The sequence below is a fragment of the Leptonychotes weddellii genome, chromosome 2 (assembly GCF_054177405.1).
Source record: "Leptonychotes weddellii isolate Sample4059 chromosome 2, ASM5417740v2, whole genome shotgun sequence".
Lineage (NCBI taxonomy): Eukaryota > Metazoa > Chordata > Mammalia > Carnivora > Phocidae > Leptonychotes > Leptonychotes weddellii.
The window spans coordinates 82,342,066-82,365,770 of NC_138370.1; the positions used below are offsets into that span (position 1 = coordinate 82,342,066).

Below are 23,705 nucleotides of genomic sequence, written 5' to 3' on the forward strand. Positions count from 1 at the left end.
CTGTCAAAGCAAAATGTATTTATTAGCCTTCAAAATTAAGCTAGAAATTCCTTAACTACTTCCATTTTTAGAGGGTAACTCTTATTTCTCATCATACTTTTTCCCTAAGGATGGGCTTACATAATTCTCCTCCTGAAAATTGATTACCAATGTACTAAAATGTGTTAATTCTAACAGATATTGCCAAATTACTTTTACACTAATTAATCAACACATGAGAATGCCCTGTTTCTCTTAGCAAGCACTATTTTATTATTTTTTACCAATCTCTTTGATAAAAGGAAATGATTTTGTTTTAATTTTGCATTTCTCCAACTATAAATATGGTGAGCATATATTTCCTCTTTTCTGTCTTTGTGAATTATCTGCTCATCTCTTGTCCATACTTCTATCGGGTTGTCTTTTTTTTATTAACTCTGCAAATTATGTTGCAAATTAATATTCTTCTCATTGCCTTAGGCAAAAATGTCCAAAACAATGTTGAATAATTGTGGTATTAGGTATTCCTGTCTACTAAATGGAATTAGCTCAAATATTTCTAATTCTAAGAAACAGCAGGAAACATTAAGTTAAAAAGACTTTATCATATTTATATAGTTTTATTTCATTCCTATTTTACCTTGAGTAAAAGGTAATGGCTGTCCACTATCAAATATTCTTTTTCTTCATTTTAACTATTATATTAAGTTCTACAGTGTTAAAATGTTTATCATTAAAATATACAGATATTTTCAAATAAAGGTAGAGAAACAATGTATTTACCATTTGCAAAATTAATTTAAAAAATTAAACTGGCTCCTAAACAGGCAACATAATTTTAAAATGAGCTTACTAGTAACTTACTTTAAAATATTTAATTAAATAAATCAAAAGATAAAGCAACTTATCTCTGTATTTATTTTTTTTACAAAATGCATTTTCAAAAATGTTTCATTAGAAACTGGCGCTACAAAAATAAATATAAAACAAATATACATGTTTACATATGTTACTTACAACATAAATACACATTATTTACATGGTGAAAACCTCAAAGACTCCAGCATGTTTTTTCCATGATTCTCAACATGTCTGAGAAGTAGGGGAAACAATAAAAAAAGCATAAATATACCACACACCATTTATATTTTTGCTTTTAAAAGACTGTTCAATACAAATATATGAACACAAAGTTTGGGGGTATATGTTCTAAGAGCAAAGTCCGGTGTACTATTTTAATCTATGACCAGTACATTTTAGAAGTTTCATTCTGTTTTGTTCTCTCATTAGAATACATCCATTATGGTATAGATTAAAACTGTCTTTTATAGAAAGGCTTTCTGAGGAAGTTAGATTAAATAAAAAAAGTCACTTTACTTGAAAGCCAACAAAGTTATTTATTAGACTTATGTATCTAAAAGGAGCTTTAATTATTCAAAACTCGGAGCTGGATTAGAAAACATCAAAAGGATGGAAGAAAGACACTGTAATTTCTGTTTGATGTTATCTGGCAATTTTTCATTTTCTCCATACCTAAGTGAAGCAAAAGAAAAAAAAAAAAGACAAAAACATAACTTAATTAATTGGTTTGTATGAGACTACCAAAAGGCATATGCTATTTTTCAGTAATTCTTCAATGAAAGAGGCACCTCAGAAAAATTACACAAAATTATTTAAGTAGATACCTAAATCAAGTTAAGCATATCCAGTTTGTTTCCTTTTAAAGTAGGCCACTTTCTAAATGTATTTAAATAATAAAAAGAAAATTAGGTCAAAAACTTGAGCTGACTTGAAAATTGGATTCTTCATTAAATTGAAGGCCCTAATCTAAAGAACATACAAAACTTTATTAAATCATTTATTTCAACATACAGAGAAAACAAAATTATATAGCAAAGAGCTAAATCTCAACCATTATATTAAGAACTTACCTAGTTGTTTGACCATTTGGTGATGTATAACTGATAGAAGACACTCCTGCCTGCACGACCAACTGGGACCCATCATTGAACTGAACCCACACAGCTCCACTAGTTAACTAGAAAAATAAGTGTGCAAAATTACTATACAGTAGAAGATTTAAAGTTCTTAAAAGGTACTCATGTTTATTGGACTTTCACACAGTTAAAAAAAACAATGCTCAGAGCTCTTGGGTGGCTCAGTCAGTTAAGCATCTGACTCTTGATTCTGGCTCGGGTCATGATCTCAGGGTCCTAGTATCAAGTCCCGTATAGTGCTCCCCACTAAGCAGGGAGTCTGCTTGCCTCCCTCTGCACCCCCACTGCTCGTGCTTGAACGAGCGTGCGCTCGCTCTCTCTTAAATAAATTAATCTTTTTTTTTTTAAAGATTTTATTTATTTGACACAGAGAAAGAGAGAGAGAGATAGTGAGAGCAGAACACGAGCAGGGGGAGTGGGAGAGGGAGGAGCAGGGAGCCCAATGCAGGGCTCAATATAAGGACCCTGGGATCATGACCTGAGCCGAAGGCAGACGCTTAACATCTGAGCCACCCAGGCGTCCCAAATTAAATAAATCTTAAAAAAAAAAAAAAAAAGCAACCCTCTCAGAAAACTACAAATATGGGATTGTGATGGTAGTAGCACTGAGAATATTCACATCTTTTCTGATTATTCCTTTAATAGCTATGGCATTAAAATATGAAAATTATTCTAAATGAATCCTGTTTCCCATTCATTTCTACTATGATGTCTGAGTAGTTTTGTGTCCTCCCCCCCGACTCCAATAGCATTTCTTTCTTTTTTTTTTTTTTTTAAAGATTTTATTTATTTGACAGAGAGACACAGTGAGAGAGGGAGCACAAGCGGGGGAGTGGGAGAGGGAGAAGCAGGCTTCCCGCCGAGCAGGAAGCCCGATATGGGGCTCGATCCCAGGACCCTGGGATCATGACCTGAGTTAAAGGCAGACGCTTAATGACTGAGCCCCTCCAACAGCATTTCTAACCAAGAAGAGATTTAGGAAATAACAAAAGTAACATTTTCTTAAATTAGGATTTCCCTCTATTCTTTGTTCTTGGGCTACAGAATCTCTCTTCTGCCTGAGAACATTACACCTTAGCCTTTGCAACTTATTCCTTTAGTCACTGATATTTGATAATAGTCACTAATATACAATGTGGCACTCCAAACAGCAGAGAGAACACATGGTCACTGGAATCAAACAGACCTGAGTTTACAACCAGACTGCCAACTACCAAGTAAGACTGTGCAAGTCAGTCAACAGTTATAAGCCATAATTTTACTATCTATAAAAGGAGGTAACACCAACTTTATATATGACAATGTATGTGAGAAACATGGTACCACAGAGCAGGTACTCAACAAATGCTGAGTTCCCTTCATTTATTTCCTACCCTCATAAAGGTCTAAGATGCATTTTTCTTCACTAGTAAGTAAAAATTATATGTACTATGCTCAAGTCTCCAATCTTCAAGCTTTCAGATAATATATACATATAGGCTCACACCTACATATAATTCTGTAAGTATGAAACTCAATGTGGACTTAATTTTTATTTATTTATTTAATTTAGTTTTTAAAGATTTTATTTATTTATTCGACAGAGAGAGACACAGTGAGAGAGGGAACACAAGCAAGGCGAGTGGGAGAGGGAGAAGCAGGCTTCCCGCTGAGCAGGGAGCCCAATGCGGGGCTCAATCCCAGGACCCTGGCATCATGACCTGAGCCAAAGGAGGACACTTAATGACTGAGCCACCCAGGAGCCCCTGGACTTAATTTTTAAATGCAAAAATCCTTTTCTGCCAATTGAGTTACTCTAGTAATAGATTAAAAATAGTTTGTAAAACTAAATGTCATGAACATCATTCTCACTTCCCAATAAGTAGCCATTATGAGACACCTCTATTCTGTTTGTTTGTTTTTTACGATTTTATTTATTTGAGAGAGAGAGACAGAGAGAGCATGAGCAGGATGGAAGGGCAGAGGGAGAGGGAGAAGCAGGCTTCCCACCGAGCAGGGAGCCCGACATGGGGCTGACCCCAGGACCTGAGATCATAACCTGAGCCGAAGGCAGACACTTAACTAACTGAGCCACCCAGGCGCCCCTCTATTCTGTTTTTAATTTATTTTTTAAATTGAAGCACAGTTGACATACAATGTTATGTTAGTTTCAGGTATACAACATAGTGATTCAACAATTCTATACACCACTCAGTGCTCACAATCTGTCACAACACTATCACAGTATTATTGACTATATATTCCCTATGCTGTACTTTTCATTTCTGTGACTTATTTATTTTACAGCTGGAAGTGTGTACCTCTTAATCCCCTTCACCTAGTTTGCCAATCCTCCTCCCCTCTGGCAATGACCAGTTTGTTTTCTGTATGGATGAGCTTCTTTCTGTTTTGTTTTTTAGCTTCCACATGTAAGTGAAATCATATATTTGTTTTTCTCTGACTTATTTCACTTGGCATAATACCCTCTAGGCCCACCCATGTTGTCAAAAATGGCAAGATTTTATTCTTTTTTCTTATGGCTGAGTAATATTTCATTGTGTATATACACATACTTTTTTTTAATGTATGTATGTATGTATAGTTATTTATTAATTAATTTTAAGTGGGCTCTATGCCCAATGTGGGGCTTGAACTCACAGCCCTGAGATCGAGTTGCATGCTCTATGGACTGAGTCAGCCAGGCGCCCCTACACATACATCTTCTTCATCCATCTATCAGTGGACATTTGGGTTTAAAACACTTGTTTTTAAAACTGTAAAAACAAATGTCAAAAACAAATCACTTACGCCTTACCAATCTATTAACAATATCTAGAGTTCTCCAAGTGTGTACAAATAAAAAATGTCTAAAATTTTAATATAACCAATGTAAAAAAAGGTGTAAAATCTTTCTTGCAAAGAGAAATCTTTAAAATTATTTATTTTTTTGGTAATTGTCTAATGACTGTGAAAACTAAAGAAATTCATACTGAGAAAATTCACTTTACTATAAAAACTTCTCACCTGTGTAGCCCAACCAACATTTTTCACAAAAACAGATTTCAAAAGTTGTGCTGATTTAGGAAGACATTCTTTTAGACTACTAGAAGAGATGTTTGTTCCAGAAGCTGCAGCCGTAAAGCCACGTCCTTCATTTGTAACCATCTACAAACAGTAAAAGACAAAAAGATATTATTCCTTAGCATTTTTATAAGCCAACTTCAGCAAAACTGAAAAATGACTAGATTTTCATTAGCTGAAAATAATTTTTAATAACAAAGTTAAAAAATTAAGATATAATCACATAATAAACTTCAGATTTAAATTAAAATATTAACAAAAAAATGCAAGTATATAACCACATTATGGAAAATTAGAGAAATACAGAAAAGAAAAATCAGTTGCTGTTTTCATTTAGGTAGATTTCTTTTGCCTTTTTTTTCCCCAAGGTACAATTTTTCATAACTGCAATTACAGTATATACGTATATGTGTATGAGTATACACAGATCTATTTCTTTAATGTTGCATTTTTCTGTATTGCTATATAGTATTTATAGGCATGACAGTTCACTGAATAAAAATTTAATAAGTTTATGTAACCAATGATCTATCATGGATATTAAGGCAGTCAATGATATTTTATTAGTAAAAATAAAATGATATATATAGTAACATATTTTGCATTTTCCCAGAGGGGACAGGTTAGGCCTCACAGGGGTAACATTTAAACTGAGACCTGGGGGCCCCTGGGTGGCTCAGTCGTTAAGCATCTGCCTTCAGCTCAGGTCATGATCTCAGGGTCCTGGGATCGAGCCCCATGTCGGGCTCCCTGCTCAGTGGAGAGCCTGCTTCTCTCTCTCCCTCTGCCTGCCGCTCTGCCTACTTGTACTCTCTCTCTGTCAAATAAATAAAATCTTTAAAAAAATAAAAATAAAAAAAATAAACTGAGACCTAAAGGATGAGAAAGAATTAGCCATTAAGAGGTTAGAGAAAAGTTCCAGGTCAAGTGAATAGCAGGTGAAAAGGCCCTGAAAGTTTGATTTACTTGAAGAACTAAAGAAGGCATAGACAGTACAGGGTAAGTAGGCAGGGGAGAAGTAGACAGATGATAGTAAGGCCATAGTAAGGAATTTAAATTTTATATGAAGGGCATGAGGCAATCACTGAAGAGTTTAAAGTATAGAAGTGACATATATTTACTTACAGAAGGATTAAGTATTGGTGCCGGTTTTGGATAAGCAGCACTATTCATCATTTTATTCAAAGATGCTCTATCACTTATCAGGTAGTTTGAATCCACAGAAGGAGGAGGTGATAAGGCCTTAGGTGAACTAGTATTACCAGGTTTTCTGAAGGGGAAAGAAATGTCTGAATATATTCCCTTAAAGCTTTCAAATTACAGAAAACTAAAAAATAATGTAAACACCAAACTACTTTTTTTTAACATTTCCGATACATCTTAGACATATTTAAAATTTTTTCAAACATTTACCTTCCTACAATTATTGGGAAAAAGGGAGCACTTCCACTTTTCTTTTCCTCTTCTGAAATTATGGATTCCAGTGCTAAGCAAATACGATGGCCCTATTTCAAAAGAATAGTGCTGTCATTATTTCATCTGTCACTTGGAATCACTATTAATTGGTATGAAAAACCTACCACAACTAGGTACATACCTCATTTGCATGATCCATATACATTTGTATTTCCCCTTTCAAGCTATTAATTTCACTTTCACCTTTTAAGGTATAAGATTTCCCAGTCTTTTCAATCACCTGAATTAAATCTTCGGTTTTGTGTATCTTTGCTCCTTAAAGAATAAGAAGAAAACTACTCTTTTATCATTTCTTTAAATATTCCTGTTTATACTCATTATCATACTAGTGCATAAAGATCAAGGTATGATTTATATTCACTCACTGAACATTAATAAAATGAGGCTCTAAATGTATTCAGTAAATATAGGCCATCCATTTTTTTCTGCATATATCTGGCTTAAGTCTGATACTTTTATGATATCTTAAAAAAATCACTGATCTCTCTAAGAAGTCCTTTAAGTTGGTGTCTTATATTTTCAAGTATAATGCATAAAGAATGTGTTCAGTGTAACTGTTTACATGGATTTCAATTAGACATAAGCGTATAATAAAGCCTTTAAGTATTTAAAAAAAATAAATAAATAACTGAAGGATAGCTATAATTATATGTGTACCGTGTGAGTGTATGTGCTAGGTGTCCCTTAAAGGGAGTTTTACCGATTAAAAAGTAAACCATCTTTATAGAATAGATTTAGAAAATAATATTCTCTAGTTCAACCCTATCCTTTTGCCACATTTCTAATTTTCATCATTTGGTATATGTCCATTTGAGTTTCTATTAAGAAACAGGATATTTATTTCAGGTGATTCTGTACTACCAACCTGAATGTTGTTAAATCTAAGCTATTTAGGGAAAGAGGACTAATATACGTATTGGAGAATAAGCTGTTTACATGAAAGTATATATAAATAAATTTGGTTAACATATTTAGCATATAGTACACTGTGCTGTGTAATTAATTTGTATGAATATATAGTTCATAAACTTGTGGTGCTGAATTTAAAAAAAAAAACACAACTACTAAATTATAAACTAAAGGGAAAAAAATTACCATTTCTAAATGGTACTTACCATCATAAAACCAAACCTCAAAATCAGCATCAGGGGAATTCTCCATCAAAATGCATTTAGCATATCTTGTAAAATAAGTGATTTTGGGTGATTTAGATCTTACAAGGTGTACAAATCTGGAAGCATATTGATATTTTCGCCAGTACTTCTCTAGGGAAGAAAAGAAAAAAATTACCTAATAGTAGGAAATAAAGTGTTGATGTGACATATAAATTCCCTAAGTTTAATATTGATCTCTACTCTTCCTCAAAAATTCAAGTTGATAGGTTAGAAACCTCATTACCAAAATAAAGATATTTTAGTCATGCAAGTCTATTATTGTAATGAAAACTAAAGACAATATAATACAATTCCCAAGAAGTATATAACAAAATCTGATGAATAGTACCATGATTATTTAAAAAATCTCTTTCTTTGACTCATTGACTCCTTATTATAAGTAATGATTCCAGAAAAGTTTTAAAAATTGAAATGAAAAAATTTCTACCTGAGAAATCAGAATCAGACTATCAGGAAAAGATGTAGTTCTTTTTATGTTAGTAAAGCATAGAGTTTTGTGGTCCTACTATTCAAAATTAGTTTTTACAATTCCCTGTAACTATAGTCACTTACAGTATTTAGTCTTGTCTATCTGTTTTGATTTCTAATAGGGTTAGGTTAGATAGGTTTTCTTGTTTGATTCTAAAAGTCACTTCAGTGAAGTCTTACTATTCAATATTTAATTCCCCCATCCATAATATCCAGAAGCTGAACAAGGAGTCAAATTTGGTTAGCCATAATTATAGATGATCATTTATGGAGCATAATAATGCTTTCAAAAGTCAAAAATTGATACTTTATGTTGAATTTTAAACAAGATTCTAGACAAATTAGTAACTAAACAAGTGTACGTATATTTGTGTGATATATGACTAATATTCCATAGTTTTTACTTAAATACGTGATAACACAGATTATGAATAAACATCGGATTAGTAAATTACACCACATCTCACCATATATAAAGTATGAGAACATGAGCTGCAGCCTGGCTGAAGCAAGACATTTACAATCGATGATATCCACACATACGGAGTTTACGTATGTATAAATCCATTATCTAAATTTATTCCCTGGTAAATTTACATACCTGGTAAATTGTCAAAGCTGTACCTACTGATGTTGTCAGTAGGGGGTGGTGGTCTATCAGCAAGAGGAAAACCTTTTCCATCATTGGGATAATAAACAGTGATCTGCCAAAAAGTTTTTTTAAGAATTCTAATTATATGCTATTAAGTTAGAGTGCTATATTTTGTTAATAAAATTATGAAAAGAGCGCACATGTAAAATTAAATATTATTTTATTGAAAATGTTAAATATTCCCTAGAAGTAATTATTTTGCTTTTTTTTTAAGATTTTATTTATTTATTTGACAGAGAGAGACACAGTGAGAGAGGGAGGGGGAGTGGGAGAGGGAGAAGCAGGCTTCCTGCTGAGCAGGGAGCCCGATATGGGGCTCAATCCCAGAACCCTAGGATCACGACCTGAGCTGAAGGGAGACGCTTAACGACTGAGCCACCCAGGCGCCCCAGTTATTTTGCTTTTCAAACTTAAGCTTAAAGTTTAGATTTGCTACAAGTTATAATTATTTTTAAAACCACATTAAATATATGTAATATGCTATTTTAGTTTTTGAATTTCAGAGATACTATCACATTAAGAAAACCAATTTTTAAATATTTTAACGATATCCTTGTAGAACGAATTGGAATGCTAAATGCTTAATGATGATTTAAAGTTGCAAAATAAAGTAAAGCCACATTACCATATTTCCATCACTAGATATCTGAAGAACTTCTTTCACATATTCTTGAGATGTATGCTCCTTTAGAAGCTCCACACATACCTCCTCTGAATCAAGTATGCTAACCTAAAAAACAAGAAACTAACATTAGGAACAATTCTCTTGTTTACTATAATAGCTCTGACATATATAACACTTAAAAGTACTTAACCATAGCAGAAACAAAAATTCAAGTCAAAATCAAATGGCTGCTTCTCTGCAACAGTCTACACCACAGGTGTATTTGAGCACAATTGTGAAACATAAGGAGCAAAGGTAAGAAGGCATAATTAAGTGTGAAATGATAACCAGAGAGCAGAACGAAAGCAGAAGGTAGGGGTGGAGAATAAGGACTTTGAGAAGACAAAAGCAAGCCAAACAAAGGCAGATTGGGTGAAACAGAAAGCAAGGTACAAACAGGAGGAAAATGGAATTAAAAAATTAAAATCGCTATTCCCAATTCATACATCAATTTAAACTCTAAACTTGATTTTGTGTATACTTTTTCTTTAAATAATTCCAGGTGTTAAAAAAAATTTTTATTTTTTAGTTTACCTTTTTCATTTGAGACTAAATACCAAAACAAGACAAAAGCAAAAAGCAGTATTAAATATTAATTTAGTAATTGGAATTGTAAATAAAATAATATTTAACACAGTATTTAGCCCCTGTTATTTTTAAATGTTTCTCATTATCAATAATTTAAAATTCAAAACTTATCAGTACCAATTCACCATTCTTAAAGTAGCCAGAAGAAAACACTAGCTATTTTTCCATAAACTCCCGGTCTCTTTACTTTTAAATGAGTTTCTCATGTAAATATCAAAAGTACAGGAACTAAAAGAAACATATTTGATACAAGAAACCACATACTCAAGGAAAATACCACATAGTAATTTAGAAAAATGATAGACATACCACAGCCTTTTTGGTTTTCTGTCTAATCGGTTTTAACCTGTAAGCAGTCAAAGGAGATGTAATGCCTCGTAGTGTACGTTTCTGATAACCCAATGGTGGCTCCATACCCCTAGTCTTGCTTTGTTCAGAAAGAGGATCTGAGCCAAAAATAGATTCTTGTTGAATTATCTCCGGTTTACTTTGAAATGCAGTCATATATTTCATGGTATTCAGCTGTTTTGCAGGATGCACATTATCAGAAGCATCAGGGCTCTTTTTGGCTCGCGTCTCAGTCCAAGCATTTCTTGATGTGTCCTGCCAATCTGGATGGCCTTGGAAATCTCTGTTTGGGCTAATGCTGTTGTGTTCAGTATTTTCTCTTAAATGAGCTGCATTATACACAGAATGGAGCAATTTAGTGAAAAATGAAAAAAACAAGTCTACACAACACAATGTCATGCTAGTATAATTTTGTTTTGAGGTACAAAAGAAATCTAGTAAAAAAAATGCTTATAATATTTCTAACAAATAAGCAGTTTTAAGATAAGACATATACAAGAATGACTTTAAAGATTTTATTTATTTATTTGAGAGAGAGAGAGAGATAGAGCATGAGCATAAGCAGGTGGGAGGAGGCAGAGGCAGAGGAAGAGGGAGAAGCAGACTCCCCACTGAGCAGGCAGACCAATGTGGGGCTCAATCCCAGACCCTGGGATCATGATTTGAGCAGAAGGTAGACACTTAACCGACTGAGCCACTCAGGCTCCCCAAGAATGACTTTAAAAGAACATTTTAATCCAGATTGCAAAGATATACCTTTATACTCCTAAAACTAAGAAAAAAAAGATATTAATATGAAATTCATTTTTCAATCAAGGCAAAATCAGGGTCACTTACTAATTCTAAAATAAGTAACTGCCAGTGTTCCAACAAGTACAGATTTGAGGAGCTCCCAGGTAATCATTCTATGTAATATGTAAATGTATCCTCTTTAAGCTGAGGACTGTCATCATCTTTACTTATAAAATATGCAAGTAAAAGCAAAAACAGTATATGAAATAGTTTTCATATTATGATTAATATTTAATATTACAAGGGTATTTGCCCCACATTTTTTAAGAGTTCTTGTTGAATTTTACCCATTTATATTTTATATGGTTTTAGAGTTCACATGGGAATATTATTTTTTTAAAGCCCCCTAAATGATCAGACTATATAGATCTGATTAAGGCAATTTTTCAAATGCTAAACTGTAAAAATATATATTGCATTTTTTTCCCTAAATGACTTGTTAGTGCTTTCCTTTCTCCTACTTCCATTATGATAGAAATATTTTGTACCAAATAATATTCTTTAAAATTGCAGGAGCACTACTAGATTATAAACAAGCTTATTTCTCCATCTCAGATATATCCGTATTACCAAACAGAAGTATCTATCAACACAACAGAAGGTTAAGTGCAAGATTAAGTACACGGCAATCTTATAGTTTAAAAACCATAAACTTGAATTATTATCATCAGCAAGTACACATAAAAAGATTAATTCCCTTTTGGGCTCTTGAAAATAATATATTTTTTAAAAAGAAAAAAAGAATAGATGCTTGCGGTAACATAACAACTCTGCTTAAATTATAGTCATATTATGTACTCTTTGAAGTAATATAATACTTAGTACGAAATGATCTCCTCCTCCCCATATGTTTTCTTTTTTATTCTCCCTTTTTTTCCACGGTTATTTCCAACCCACCTTCTGTGAGTCTGTCATATTCATTAATAAGAAATGTTGAACTGTCAAACTCTGAATCTAAAATAATGACCTGGATGACAGCTGTTTAAAAATGTTTAGGTTTTGGGGTGCCTGGCTGGCTCAGTCAGTAGAGTATGTAACACTTTTGTTTGTTTGTTTGTTTAGAGATTTTATTTATTTAAGAGAGAGAGAGAGAAAGAGCACAAGCAGGGGGAGACAGAGGGAGAAGGAGGCTTCCCGCTGAACACAGAGCCCGATGCAGGGCCCGATCCTGGGACCCCGGGATCATGACCTGAGCCAAAGGCAGACGCTTAACCGACTGAGCCACCCAGGCGCCCAAGTATGTAACTCTTGATCTCAAGTTTGTGAGTTCAAGCCCATGTTGGCCTGGAGCTCACTTAAAAAAACAAAACAAAACAAAACAAAAAAAACCCATTAAGGTTTTAGTAGCTGTGTACTTTAGTGTATGTAAGGTCCCACTGGTAAACCATGATGTCCACATCAGCTTCTACTTAAAAATAAGGTCAACCATCTTTTGATTATTTTATAGGCACTGATAGTAGGTGCTTCTTACAGACAGGCTGCAAGAACAGAGAGATAAAGAGTAAAGTCTATGACCCAGACTGCTTGTATTGGAATCGTGGCTCCTCTGCTTATAGGCAGTGGTATAGCTTGGAAAATTAAGCTCTCTGCAACACAAATAAGATAGGGCTAATGATATTATCTTCATATTTTTCTTTAAAAGATTTTATTTATTTATTTGAGAGAAAGAGAACAAGCAGTGGGGTGGGGCAGAGGGAGAGAGAGAAAAGCAGACTCCCCGCTGAGCAGGAAGCCCGATGCAGGGCTCCATCCCAGCATCCGGAGATCATGCGTGACCTGAGCCGAAGGCAGACGCTCAACCGACTGAGCCACCCAGGCACCCCTAGCTTCGTATTTTTTGTGTGTGAGAATTTAATAAGTTAATATTTGTTAAGCATTAAGGACAGTAACTGATATAGCAAATACTCAAAATGAGTAAAGTTATTATTACTGTTATTGTAATATAGTTTATTGAAAATGCATTATTATTATTTTTTAATGTATTATTTTCTTTAAAAAACCCAAACAGAAAACTCACCCTTTATTTGCAGATTCCCAAACCACTGTTGCACCATTTCAGTCTGAGACGTTTGGTCTGGAAATGGAAAAGGAGTTTTTCCTGGACAAAGATGACTGGAGCTAAACAGAGAAAAAAAATTCCGATAAACTAATAAAAAAATTATGAGGTAATGACTTTTGAAGATAAAAATATTTAAAAAGGTAGTTATCTTTTGACCTGAATACCTAAAAATTTTAGAGTAACTACAGAAACCAATATTTGCATAATTAAATTGTCTCTAAGAAGCTAAACTTCCAGATCAAAATGCCAATGGTACTGTGACAATGTTTCTACACGGCTACTGCCATCTTGTAATTTAAGCATAAAAATCAAAGATCAGAAAAAGGAAAAAATAAACACTACAATCATTAAAAAATTGCCTTCATGTGAGAAGCAGTCAATAATACGATTACTCATCACTTGCTCAGCTTGTGTGTGAGTGAGTGTGTGTGTGCGTGTGTGTGTGTGTGTGTGTGTGAGAGAGAGGGATAGAGAAAGAGAAACAGTTACTATCAGAGTACTTTAGGGTTCAGACACGTTTAATATGATACTTTGCACTGGAGACCTGCTTCCTATAAAACAAAAAATGAAACAAAATTCTCAAGTATTAAACACATTCATGAGCACATACACTCATTATGAAAGAGGTTTTTTGTTTTTTTTTTAAAGATTTTATTTATTTGACAGAGAGAGACACAGCAGGAGAGGAAACACTAGCAGGGGTAGTGGGAGAGGGAGAAGCAGGCTCCCCGCTGAGCAGGGAGCCCGATGCGGGGCTCGATCCCAGGGCCCTGAGATCATGACCTGAGCCGAAGGCAGATGCCCAATGACTGAGCCACCCAGGCGCCCCTATGGAAGAGTTTCTTAACTACAATTAAAAATCATCATTCTGATTTTCTTTCTAATAAGAAATAGAAATCATAGCTAAGAAGTACCCCAGGAACATCTGACAATATTAGAAAAAATTAACCCTCCTTAGTTAGATGCCGCTTCCTATTTGTACTAATATAACATTTATAGAAAAATAAAATGTTTTTGATAGAATTCTTCTTACCGTGCTTGATCATTATCAGGTCTTTCAAAAGATCCAGAACTATTGGATGTCTTTTCTTTAAAGAAGTGAAAAATATTGGTATTGCTGTTTGTAGGTGAGTATCTTTCTTCATTTTCATCTACTCCTGATCTTTTGGATTTTGAAAGCATTTCTGCTGAGTGACATCGTTCCACTGTAAATGTTTTTGCTCGAGACTGACTATTAGAAGTGCCAGATCTATCAGAGGAATGGGCTCTACGAAGGTATCGAGAATGTGGCCTTTCTTCTATATCCTGGGTCACTCTTCCCCTTCCACTATTACTGGTTTCTTGTTCTTGATTTCGCCACTGAGTATAAAGACTGCTTCCATCTCCTGAAGAAGAAAAATCACTTGAATTTTTATTCTTTGGAAATATCGTCACTTTATTTGGGAGTGGCTGACCAATCAAAAGTCTTCTTCTGTCAAAGAAACTACCACTTAAACTGGTACTGGAAGAAGCTGTAATTGCAGTAGAAATTGTGGCATGTCCACTATCAATTGAGTCTTCTACAGTTCCTAAATCTTTACTTTTTGTTGAAGAATTTCGGGACATAAAAGGATGGTCTAATACTGAAGACAGACTTAAACGATCTGCTGGATTTCTACGAAGTAACTGGTGAATAAGGTCCTTGGCCTCTCTTGTCAAAAAAGTTGGCATTTCATAATCTGCCAATACTACTTTATTTAATGTGTTCTTGACTGTGTCAGTGTCAAAAGGTGGTCTCCCAATAAGCAATGTATAAAACATACAGCCCAAGGACCAAACATCAGATTCAAGTCCATGTGCACTTCGAGTTGCAATTTCTGGTGAAATGTAATTAGGAGTTCCACATAATGTATAGTGCTTCTCATGCGGCATTTTCAATTGAGTTGCCAGCCCAAAATCAGCAATCTTGATGTTCATATTACGAGTAAGTAAGAGGTTAGAAAGTGTGAGGTCCCGGTGTAATATACCATGAGAATGGAGATACAACATTCCTGTGATGATCTGGTGCATAAAGTGTCGAGCTGTTGGAATGCAAAAAATAAAATTTATAATTTAGAAAATCTGATTCAGTATTTAGAATCTTAGAATTCAGTTTTTAGAAACCCAAGTACATGTGTCACAGTATTACATTAGAACACCAGCTTGCAGCTTAGTTTTACCAACCAAAGTACTATTATGATAATTTTATAATATCCTTTAAGTCCCCTTAAGACAACTGGGCCATTGAGTAAAATTTAAATACACAAAAGAAAAAAAGCAGCCACCTACCTTCATTTTCTGAGAATGGTTTCATTCTGTTCTTTAGATACCTGTTCATTTCTCCATTATGGCACATTTCTAATACTAGATACACGTAATTGTTATCTTCAAAATAGTTATACAGCTGAAATGTAAAAGGGCATAGTAAATGATAATATACAAAAATTCAATGTCCTTGGTCACTTTTATAAAATTTGTATTACCTCCAAGATAGAAGGATGTTTCAACTGGCAATGTATTTTCACCTCATTTTGGACTCTCTGCACCATTCCAGCTTTGTACATGGCTTTCTTATCTATCTAAAAATAACATGAGACATTTAAATGTTGATGATGACCTTCCAAATGTGAAGTTTTCAGAAGTTAACTCTGGAGAGAAAGTATACTTTAAAATATTCTTAAGTTCTTTTATCTACTTCTTTATGAGGTCAATTTACTCTATTGTCTGTTTTCCCCATGCACCTAACAGAGTGCTTGGCAGAATGGACATTCAGTAAAAGTTTACCCAATGCATTCTAATATCCCTTCCCAACTTAAAGAATTTAAGAGCACAACTATCATATCTATAACAAGCAACAAAAATCTAGCCACGCTAGATTTAAATAATCTGTTCCTCTTTTTCTACTAAACAAGCTTTTAAAATAAAACTTCCCTTTCCCTCCTGGTTTAGATTAAGTGATTCTTAATTTGTTTATGATACTCCTATTAGACTGACCCCCTAACAATCAAAACATAGTATTTTAGAGTGTTACAAGTGTAATATAGAAGTAGCACAAGTCCTACTCATTATTATAAACAAATTATTTGTTCTTTGATTTCTATCAATTACTACAAGTTTGCATAATAACAAGTACTAGGTCTACTGAACATGAATGAAAATAAAACACTTATTTAAGCACAGTCAAGGATCTCCTAACACATCTGTAAGGTCAATCGCTGGACTTGGCACTATTGTCTTCTGCATAAGCAATGGGTTCTCTCCACCCTTAATTTAAAAAAAAGCCTCATAGGTAAAGAGTTTCTTACAATTTAAGTCACCTCTCTAATTACTTGCAAAGTAGAGGTGAAAAGTTGATTAATATATTCTTACCATTTTGATTGCAACTTCCAAACCAGTGTGAATGGACTCAGCTCTGTAGACACCAGCAAATGATCCTTTACCAAGCAGATTCCCAACTTTAAAATCCTTTAAAGTTAAAATTAAAGATATGTGTGATGACTCACAGGAGTAAAAAAGACAGGAAGAGACTGGAAAAAGATGATAAAATGGATCAAGAGGGGAATATGAATTCAAAATTCAAGCAGGTATTACACCTCCATACAGCAGGTGTCTGGGGTGGAAAGCATGCTGACGTCTTGTGGGGATCCCTGAAAGTCCAGGCTGGGCTTCAGATACAGCACGCTAATGAACTGCTTTCTCAACCTCAGTGCAACTTCAGCTCCTTGTTCCCACCTCCAGCCAACCCCTGGGCGCAGAGGGCTCCGCTGGAATCCCGCCGCAGCTCCCGCCTGAGGTAACCGCCATCCCCTCGGAGAAGGGGGTGGCAGTTTTGCCCTGTTCTAGCGCGGCAGACCCGGCGGGATAGCCTTGGTGTCCGGAGACGGACGGGCGGGGCCGCGAGCGACTCACCTTTCCCCCAACACCCCAGCCTGAGGGGCGGGGCGCTCCGCCCTAGACAGCCTGGCCGGCGGTTGGGACTCTCCCAAATCACCTCGGCGCCCGCCCCGCAGCCGTTAGATTCGCCTGGTCCCCTCTCTGCCGCAGTCTCGAGTCCTGCCACTCCAACTACCCCACCCCACCTCCACCCTGCCCTGCAGACGATTGCCAAGACTTTTCACCTCGATCTTCTCCCCGATGCAAGTCGCCATATTTCCAGGCTCAGGCCTGTGCTCCCCAGATTAGCTTCCTTCACGCAGTCCCTTTGAGGCAGCGCTCCAAGCAGCCAGCCGGTCTTGGCGCCCATCAGGCTTGGCTCTCTAGGCCGCCGCTCCGGGCGACGGCTGCACAGCCACTGAAAGGCCTCCCCGGCACCTTCCGAGACCTGGGCGCCGCCTCCGCGCTCCCATTTTGAAAAACTCCCGCCGGTTGCCGTCCCAGCCAGGCTAGCCGTGACGTAAAGAAACCGGGCGCGCATGCGCGGCAGGCTCTCCTGCACGGCCGAAGGGGCCTAGAACCGGAAATGCTCTGGCGGCCCTGCAGCATTGCTAGGGAGTGTTGGCAGTCAAGCTTTCAGACGGCCGGGTTTACTGTGGATAAAAGAGCTAGACTGAGAGATGAGACAACTGGTAGGCTACTCACTTGACTGTCCGGAAAACTATCTCCATTTCTATAAAGATTTTAAAACGATTTTAAAAAGTTCAAATGTTTAAATTTGACAGGCCAGCACAGGGAAAAAACAAATCATTACCTAGCTTAAACACCCTTTGTACCTCTGCGTTTACTGCATAGATTTTCCTAACTGTAATGAATGTGTATGTTGCTTTAAGAAATTGAACTCCATTCTTTATTTTGGTAAATTGCTGTTATGTAATTTGTATAGCACATTTAAGAGATCTCACACACTTTATGCAATGTATTGATTAAAGGAGCCTTCTATAAGGTTGGAATGATCCACTTTTTGCAGATGAGAAAACTGATATTTATTAAGGATTTAAAACGAATGACACCACAAACTTAGATATTGGTTTTTTTTTTTTTTAAGATTTTATTTATTTATTTGAGAGAGAGAGTGGGGAGTGGTGGTGCTCGGTGCTCAACATGACAACACCTATTTCACCCATAACCCCTACCCTCCTCTCTTCTGGTAACCATCAGTTTATTCTCTATAGTTAAGAGTCTGTTTCTTGGCTTATCTCTCTTTTTTTCCTTTGATCATTTGTTTTGTTTCTGAAACTCCACATATGAGTGAAATCATATAACTTACTTCGTTCAGCATTATACTCTCTAGCTCCATCATGTTGTTGCAAATGGCAAGATTTCATTCTTTTTTATGGTTGAATAATAGTCCATTCTATATATACCACAGCTTGTTTATCCATTCATCAATCAGTGGATACTTGGGCTCCTTCCATAGTTTGGCTATTGTAGATAATGCTGCTATAAACATCCTGGTGCGTGTATCACTTTAAATTAGTGTCTTTGTATTTTTTTGGGGGGTGCAATTGCTAGATCATAGGGTAGTTCTATTTTTAACTTTTTGAGGAACCTCCATACAGTTCTCCAGACTGGCTACACCACCTTGTGTTCCCATCAACAGTGCAAGGGGGTTCCTTTTTCCCCACATTCTTGCCAACACATTGTTTCTTATATTGTTGATTTTAGCCATTCTGACAGGTGTGAGATGGTATCTCATTGTAGTTTTGATTTGCATTTCCCTGATGGTAAGTGATGTTGAGCACCTTTTTATGTGTCTGTTGACCATTTGTATGGCTTCTTTAGAGAAATGTCTGTTCATGTCTCTGTCCATTTTTTAGTTGGATTATTCATTTTTGGGTTGTTGGGATTTATCAGTTCTTTATATATTTTGGATACTAATGCTTTATCAGATATGTCATTTACAAATACCTTCTCCTATTCCATAGGTTGCCTTTTAGTTTTGCTGACTGTTTCCTTTGCTGTGCAGAAGCTTTTTATTTTGATGTAGTCCCAGTAGTTTATTCTTGCTTTTGTTTCCCTTGCCTCAGAAAATATATCTAGAAAGAAGTTGTTGCAGCCAATGTCATAGAAGTTACTGGTATGTTCTCTTCTAGGATTTTTATGGCTTCAGGTCTCATATTTAGATCTTTCATCCATTTTGAAATCACTTTTGTGTATGGTGTAAGAAAGTGGTCCAGTTTCATTCTTTTGCATGTAGTTGACCAGTTTTACCAATGTTTGATGAAGAGACTTTTTCCCATTGGGTATTCTTTCCTGCTCTCTCAAAGATTAATTGACCATAAATTGTGCGTTTATTTCTGAGTTGTCTGTTCTGTTCCATTGATCTATGTGTCTATATTTGTGGCAGTATGATACTGTTTTGATCACTACAGCTTTGTGATATAAATTGAAGTCTGGAATTGTGATGCCTCTAGCTTTTTTTTTTTTTTTTTTTCAAGATTCATTTCACTATTTGGGGTCTTCTGTAGATCCTTACAAATTTTAGGATTGTTTATTCTAGCTCTGTGAAAAATACTGGTGGTCTTTTGATAGGGTTTGCTTTAAATATGTAGATTGTTTGGGTAGTATAGACATATTAATAGGATTTGTTCTTCCAACTCATGAGCATAGAATGGTTTTCCATTTCTTTGTGTCATCTTCAATTTCTTTCATCAGTGTATTATAGTTTTTAGAGTACAGGTCTTTCACCTCTTTAATTAGGTTCATTCTTAAGTGTCTTATTATTTTTGGTGCAATTGTAAATGGGATCAATTCTCTTTCTGCTGCTTCATTATTGGTGTATGGAAATGCCACAGATTTCTGTACATTGATTTTGTATCCTGACACTTCACTGAATTTGTTTATCAGTTCTAGCAGTTTTTTGGTGTAGTCCTTCTTGTTTTCTATATATAGTATCATGTCATCTGCAAATAGTGAAAGTTTTACTTCTTCCTTACCAATATGGATGCCTTATATTTCTTTGTGTTGTCTGTTTGCTGTGGCTAGGACTTCAAGTACTATATTGAATAAAAGTGGTAAGAGTGGACATCCTTGTCTTGTTCCTAACCTTAGGGGAAAGGCTCTCAGTTTTTCCCCATTGAGGATGATGTTACCTTGTGGGTTTTTCATATATGGCCTTAATTATGTTGAGGTATGTTCCCTCTAAACCTACTTTGTTGAGGGTTTTTATTATGAATGGCTGTTGTACTTTGTTAAATGCTTTTTCTGCATCTATTGAGAAGATTAAATGGCTCTTCTCCTTTCTCTTATTGATTCGATGTATCATGTTGATTGATTTGTGAATACTGAACCACCCTTGCACCCAGGAATAAATCCCACTTGATTGTGCTGAATGATTTTTTTAATGTATTGTTGGATTTGGTTTGCTAGTATTTTCTTGAGGATTTTGCATCTAAGTTCATCAGAGATATTGGCCTGTAGTTCTGTTTTTTTGTGGTGTCTTTATCTGGTTTTGGTATCAGGGCGATGGGAACCTCCTAGAATAAATTTGGAAGTTTTCCTTCCTTTTCTATTTTTTGGAATAGTTTGAGAAGATTAGGTATTAACTCTTCTTTAAATATTTGAAAGAATTCACCTATGAAGCCATCTGGTCCTGGACTTCTGTTTGTTGGGATTTTTTAATTACTGATTTAATTTCTTTGCTGATTATCAGCACATTCAAATTTTCTATTTCTTCCTGTGTAAGTTTTGGTAATTCATGTTTCTAGGAATTTATCCATTTCTTATAGATTGTCCAATTTTTTGGCACATAGTTTTTTAATAATATTCTCTTATAATTGTATTTCTGTGCTATTGGTTGTTATTTCTCCTTTCTCATTTGTGATTTTATTTATTTGGGTCTTTTCTCTTTCCTGAAAATTAATTTTTAAAATGGCAGTAAGTACATAACTATCAATAATTACTTTAAATATAAATGTAAAAGTGCTTCAATCAAGACATAGAGAGGCAGAATGGATAAAAAAGAACACCCATCTATATTCTGCCTACAAGAGACTCACCTCAGACCTAAAGATGAATACAGAGACTGAAAGTGAAGGGATGGAAATACATTCACTACACAAATGGAAGGCAAAAAAAGCCAGGGTAACAATACTTATATTAAGACAAAATAGACTTTAAAAATACAGTGTAACAAGACACAAAGAAGGGCATTATATAATGTTAAAATGATCAATCCAGTGAAAGGATATAGCAATTGTAAGTATCTATGCACCCAACACTGGAGTACATAAGTACATAAAGAAAATATTAATGACATAAAGGGAGAAATTGATGGTAATACAATAATAGTTGGGGACTTTAAAAATCCACTTACATCAATGGATAGGTCATCCAGGCAGAAAATGAGTAAGGAAACAATGTCTTTGAATAACACATTGGACCAGATGGACATGACAGACATATAAAGAACATTCTATACAAAAAGAACTCATTCTTTTCAAGTGCACATGGAACATTCTCCAGGATAGATCACATGTTAGGCCACAAAACAAGTCTCAATAAACTTAAGAAGACTGAAATCATATCATGCATCTTTTCTAACCACAATAGTATGAAACAAAAAATGAATCAAGAAAAAAACTGGAAAAAAACACAAACACGTGCAGACTAAACAACATGATACTAAACAACCAATGGGTCAATGAAGAAATCAAAGAAGAAATAAAAAAATACATAAATATGAAAATGAAAACACAATAGTCCAAAATCTCTGGTTCTAAGAAAGCAGTTCTAAGAGGGTAGTATATAGCAAATAAACCTAACTCAAGAAACAAGATAAAACTCAAACAATCTAACCTTACACTTAAATGAACTAGAAAAAGAAGAACAAACAAAGCCCAAGGTCTGTAGAAGAAAGGAAATAATAAAGACTTCAGAGCTCCGGGTGCCTGGGTGGCTCAGTCGTTAAGTGTCTGCCTTCGGCTCAGGTCATGATCCTAGGGTCCTGGGATCGAGCCCCTCATTGGGCTCCCTGCTCTGTGGGAAGCCTGCTTCTCCCTCTGCCACTCCCCCTGCTTGTGTTCCCTCTCTCGCTGTGTCTCTGTCTGTCAAATAAATAAATAAAATCTTAAAAAAAAAAAAGACTTAAGAGCAGAAATAAATTACATAGAGACTAAAAAAACAAAAAACAATGAAACCAAAGATAGTTCTTTTGTTAAACCTTTTTTTTTTAAAGATTTTATTTATTTATTTGACAGAGATAGAGAGGGAACACAAGCGGGGCAGTGGGAGAGGGAGAAGCAGGCTTCCCACCAAGCAGGGAGCCTGATGTGGGGCTCAATCCCGGGACCCTGGGATCATAACCTGAGCCGAAGGCAGACGCTTAACGACTGAGCCACCCAGGTGCCCCTAAAACTTTTTTCAAAAAAAATTTTATTTACTTACTTGACAGACACAGGAAGAGAGGGAACACAAGCCGGGGGCGGGGGGGCGGGCGGGAGAGGGAATAGAAGGCTTCCCGCCAAGCAGGGAGCCCGATGCAGGACTCGATCCCAGAAACTGGGGATCATGACCTGAGCCAAAGGCAGATGCTTAATGACTGAGCCACTCAGGCACCCCTCAAAGATAGTTCTTTAAAAAGATAAACAAAATGGACAAACCAATTGCCAGACTCATCAAGAAAAAAAGAGAAAGGACAAAAATAAATAAAATCAGAAATGGAGGTAAGAAGTAATAACTGACACCACAGGAATACAAAGGATTATAAGAGAATATTATAAAAAATAATATGCCAACAAACTGAACAACTTAGGAGAAATGGATAAATTTCTAGAAACATACAATCTTCCAACTCTGAACCAGGAAGAAATAGAAAATCTGAATAGACCAATTACAAGTAACGACTTTGAAGTAGTAATCAAAAACTACCAAAAAATAAAAGTCCAGGACCAGATGGATTCACAAATGAATTCTACCAAACATTTAAAGAAGACTCAATGCCAGGATGCCTGGGTGGTTCAGTCGGTTAAGTGTCTGCCTTAGACTTAGGTCATGATCCCAGGTTCCTGGGATAGAGTCCTGCATGGGGCTTTCTGCTCAGTGGGGAGCCTGCTTCTCCCTCTCCCTCTGCTATTCCCTCTGCTTGTGTGCTCTCTCTCTCTCTGATAAATAAAATCTTAAAAAGAAGAAGAAGATTCAATGCCTATTCTCCTCAAACAATTCCAAAAAATAAAAGAGGAAGAAAAGCTTCCAAATACATTATGTGAGGCTATCATTACCCTGATAACAAAACCAGACAAAACACCACAAAAAAAGAAAACCACAGGCCAATGTCCCTGATAAAGATGTAAAAATCCTCAACAAAATGTTACCAAGCCATATTCAACAATACATGAAAAAGATCAGTCACAATGTTCATGTAGGATTTATTCCTCGGCTATAATGATGGTTCAGTATTCACAAATCAATCAGTGTGATACACATTAACAAAATGAAGGATAAAAAAAATCATGTTATCTCAATAGATGCAGGAAAAGCATCTGACCAAAATTCA

At 35.5% G+C, this 23,705-nt stretch overlaps 1 protein-coding gene and 1 long non-coding RNA gene across 3 annotated transcripts in view; one reads left to right on the forward strand and one right to left on the reverse strand.

The window, feature by feature from the left end:
- Window positions 1-874: 874 nt before the first annotated feature.
- PLK4 (polo like kinase 4) lies at window positions 875-17,641 on the reverse strand. Its single transcript, XM_006727412.3, has 16 exons — window positions 17,395-17,641; window positions 16,646-16,741; window positions 15,760-15,855; window positions 15,566-15,680; window positions 14,292-15,318; window positions 13,217-13,317; window positions 10,369-10,736; window positions 9,433-9,537; window positions 8,757-8,859; window positions 7,628-7,777; window positions 6,634-6,767; window positions 6,450-6,541; window positions 6,162-6,306; window positions 4,980-5,120; window positions 1,911-2,017; window positions 875-1,512 (listed from the first exon to the last, which is right to left on the reverse strand). Exons 1-16 carry the CDS (start codon window positions 17,422-17,424, stop codon window positions 1,410-1,412), a joined length of 2,913 nt encoding a protein of 970 aa, XP_006727475.2. The 5' UTR covers window positions 17,425-17,641; the 3' UTR covers window positions 875-1,409.
- Window positions 17,642-17,660: 19 nt separating this feature from the next.
- LOC145720122 (uncharacterized) overlaps window positions 17,661-23,705 on the forward strand; it is a 43,712-nt gene continuing 37,667 nt past the window's right edge. For both annotated transcript variants that reach the window (XR_014142875.1, XR_014142876.1), the window contains exon 1: window positions 17,661-17,841. This is a non-coding gene — a long non-coding RNA (uncharacterized LOC145720122). The remainder of the gene's footprint in view (window positions 17,842-23,705) is intronic.

Bases quoted from the DNA above. Each gene is read 5' to 3' on its own strand.
- PLK4 (XM_006727412.3), bottom strand. From the start codon at position 17,424: ATGGCGACTTGCATCGGGGAGAAGATCGAG. The intron at 15,856-16,645 runs GTAAGAATATAT...TGTTATTTTTAG, and splicing joins TGGAAGTTGCAATCAAAATG to ATAGATAAGAAAGCCATGTA. The intron at 6,542-6,633 runs GTATGTACCTAG...CTTTTGAAATAG, and splicing joins ATATGGATCATGCAAATGAG to GGCCATCGTATTTGCTTAGC.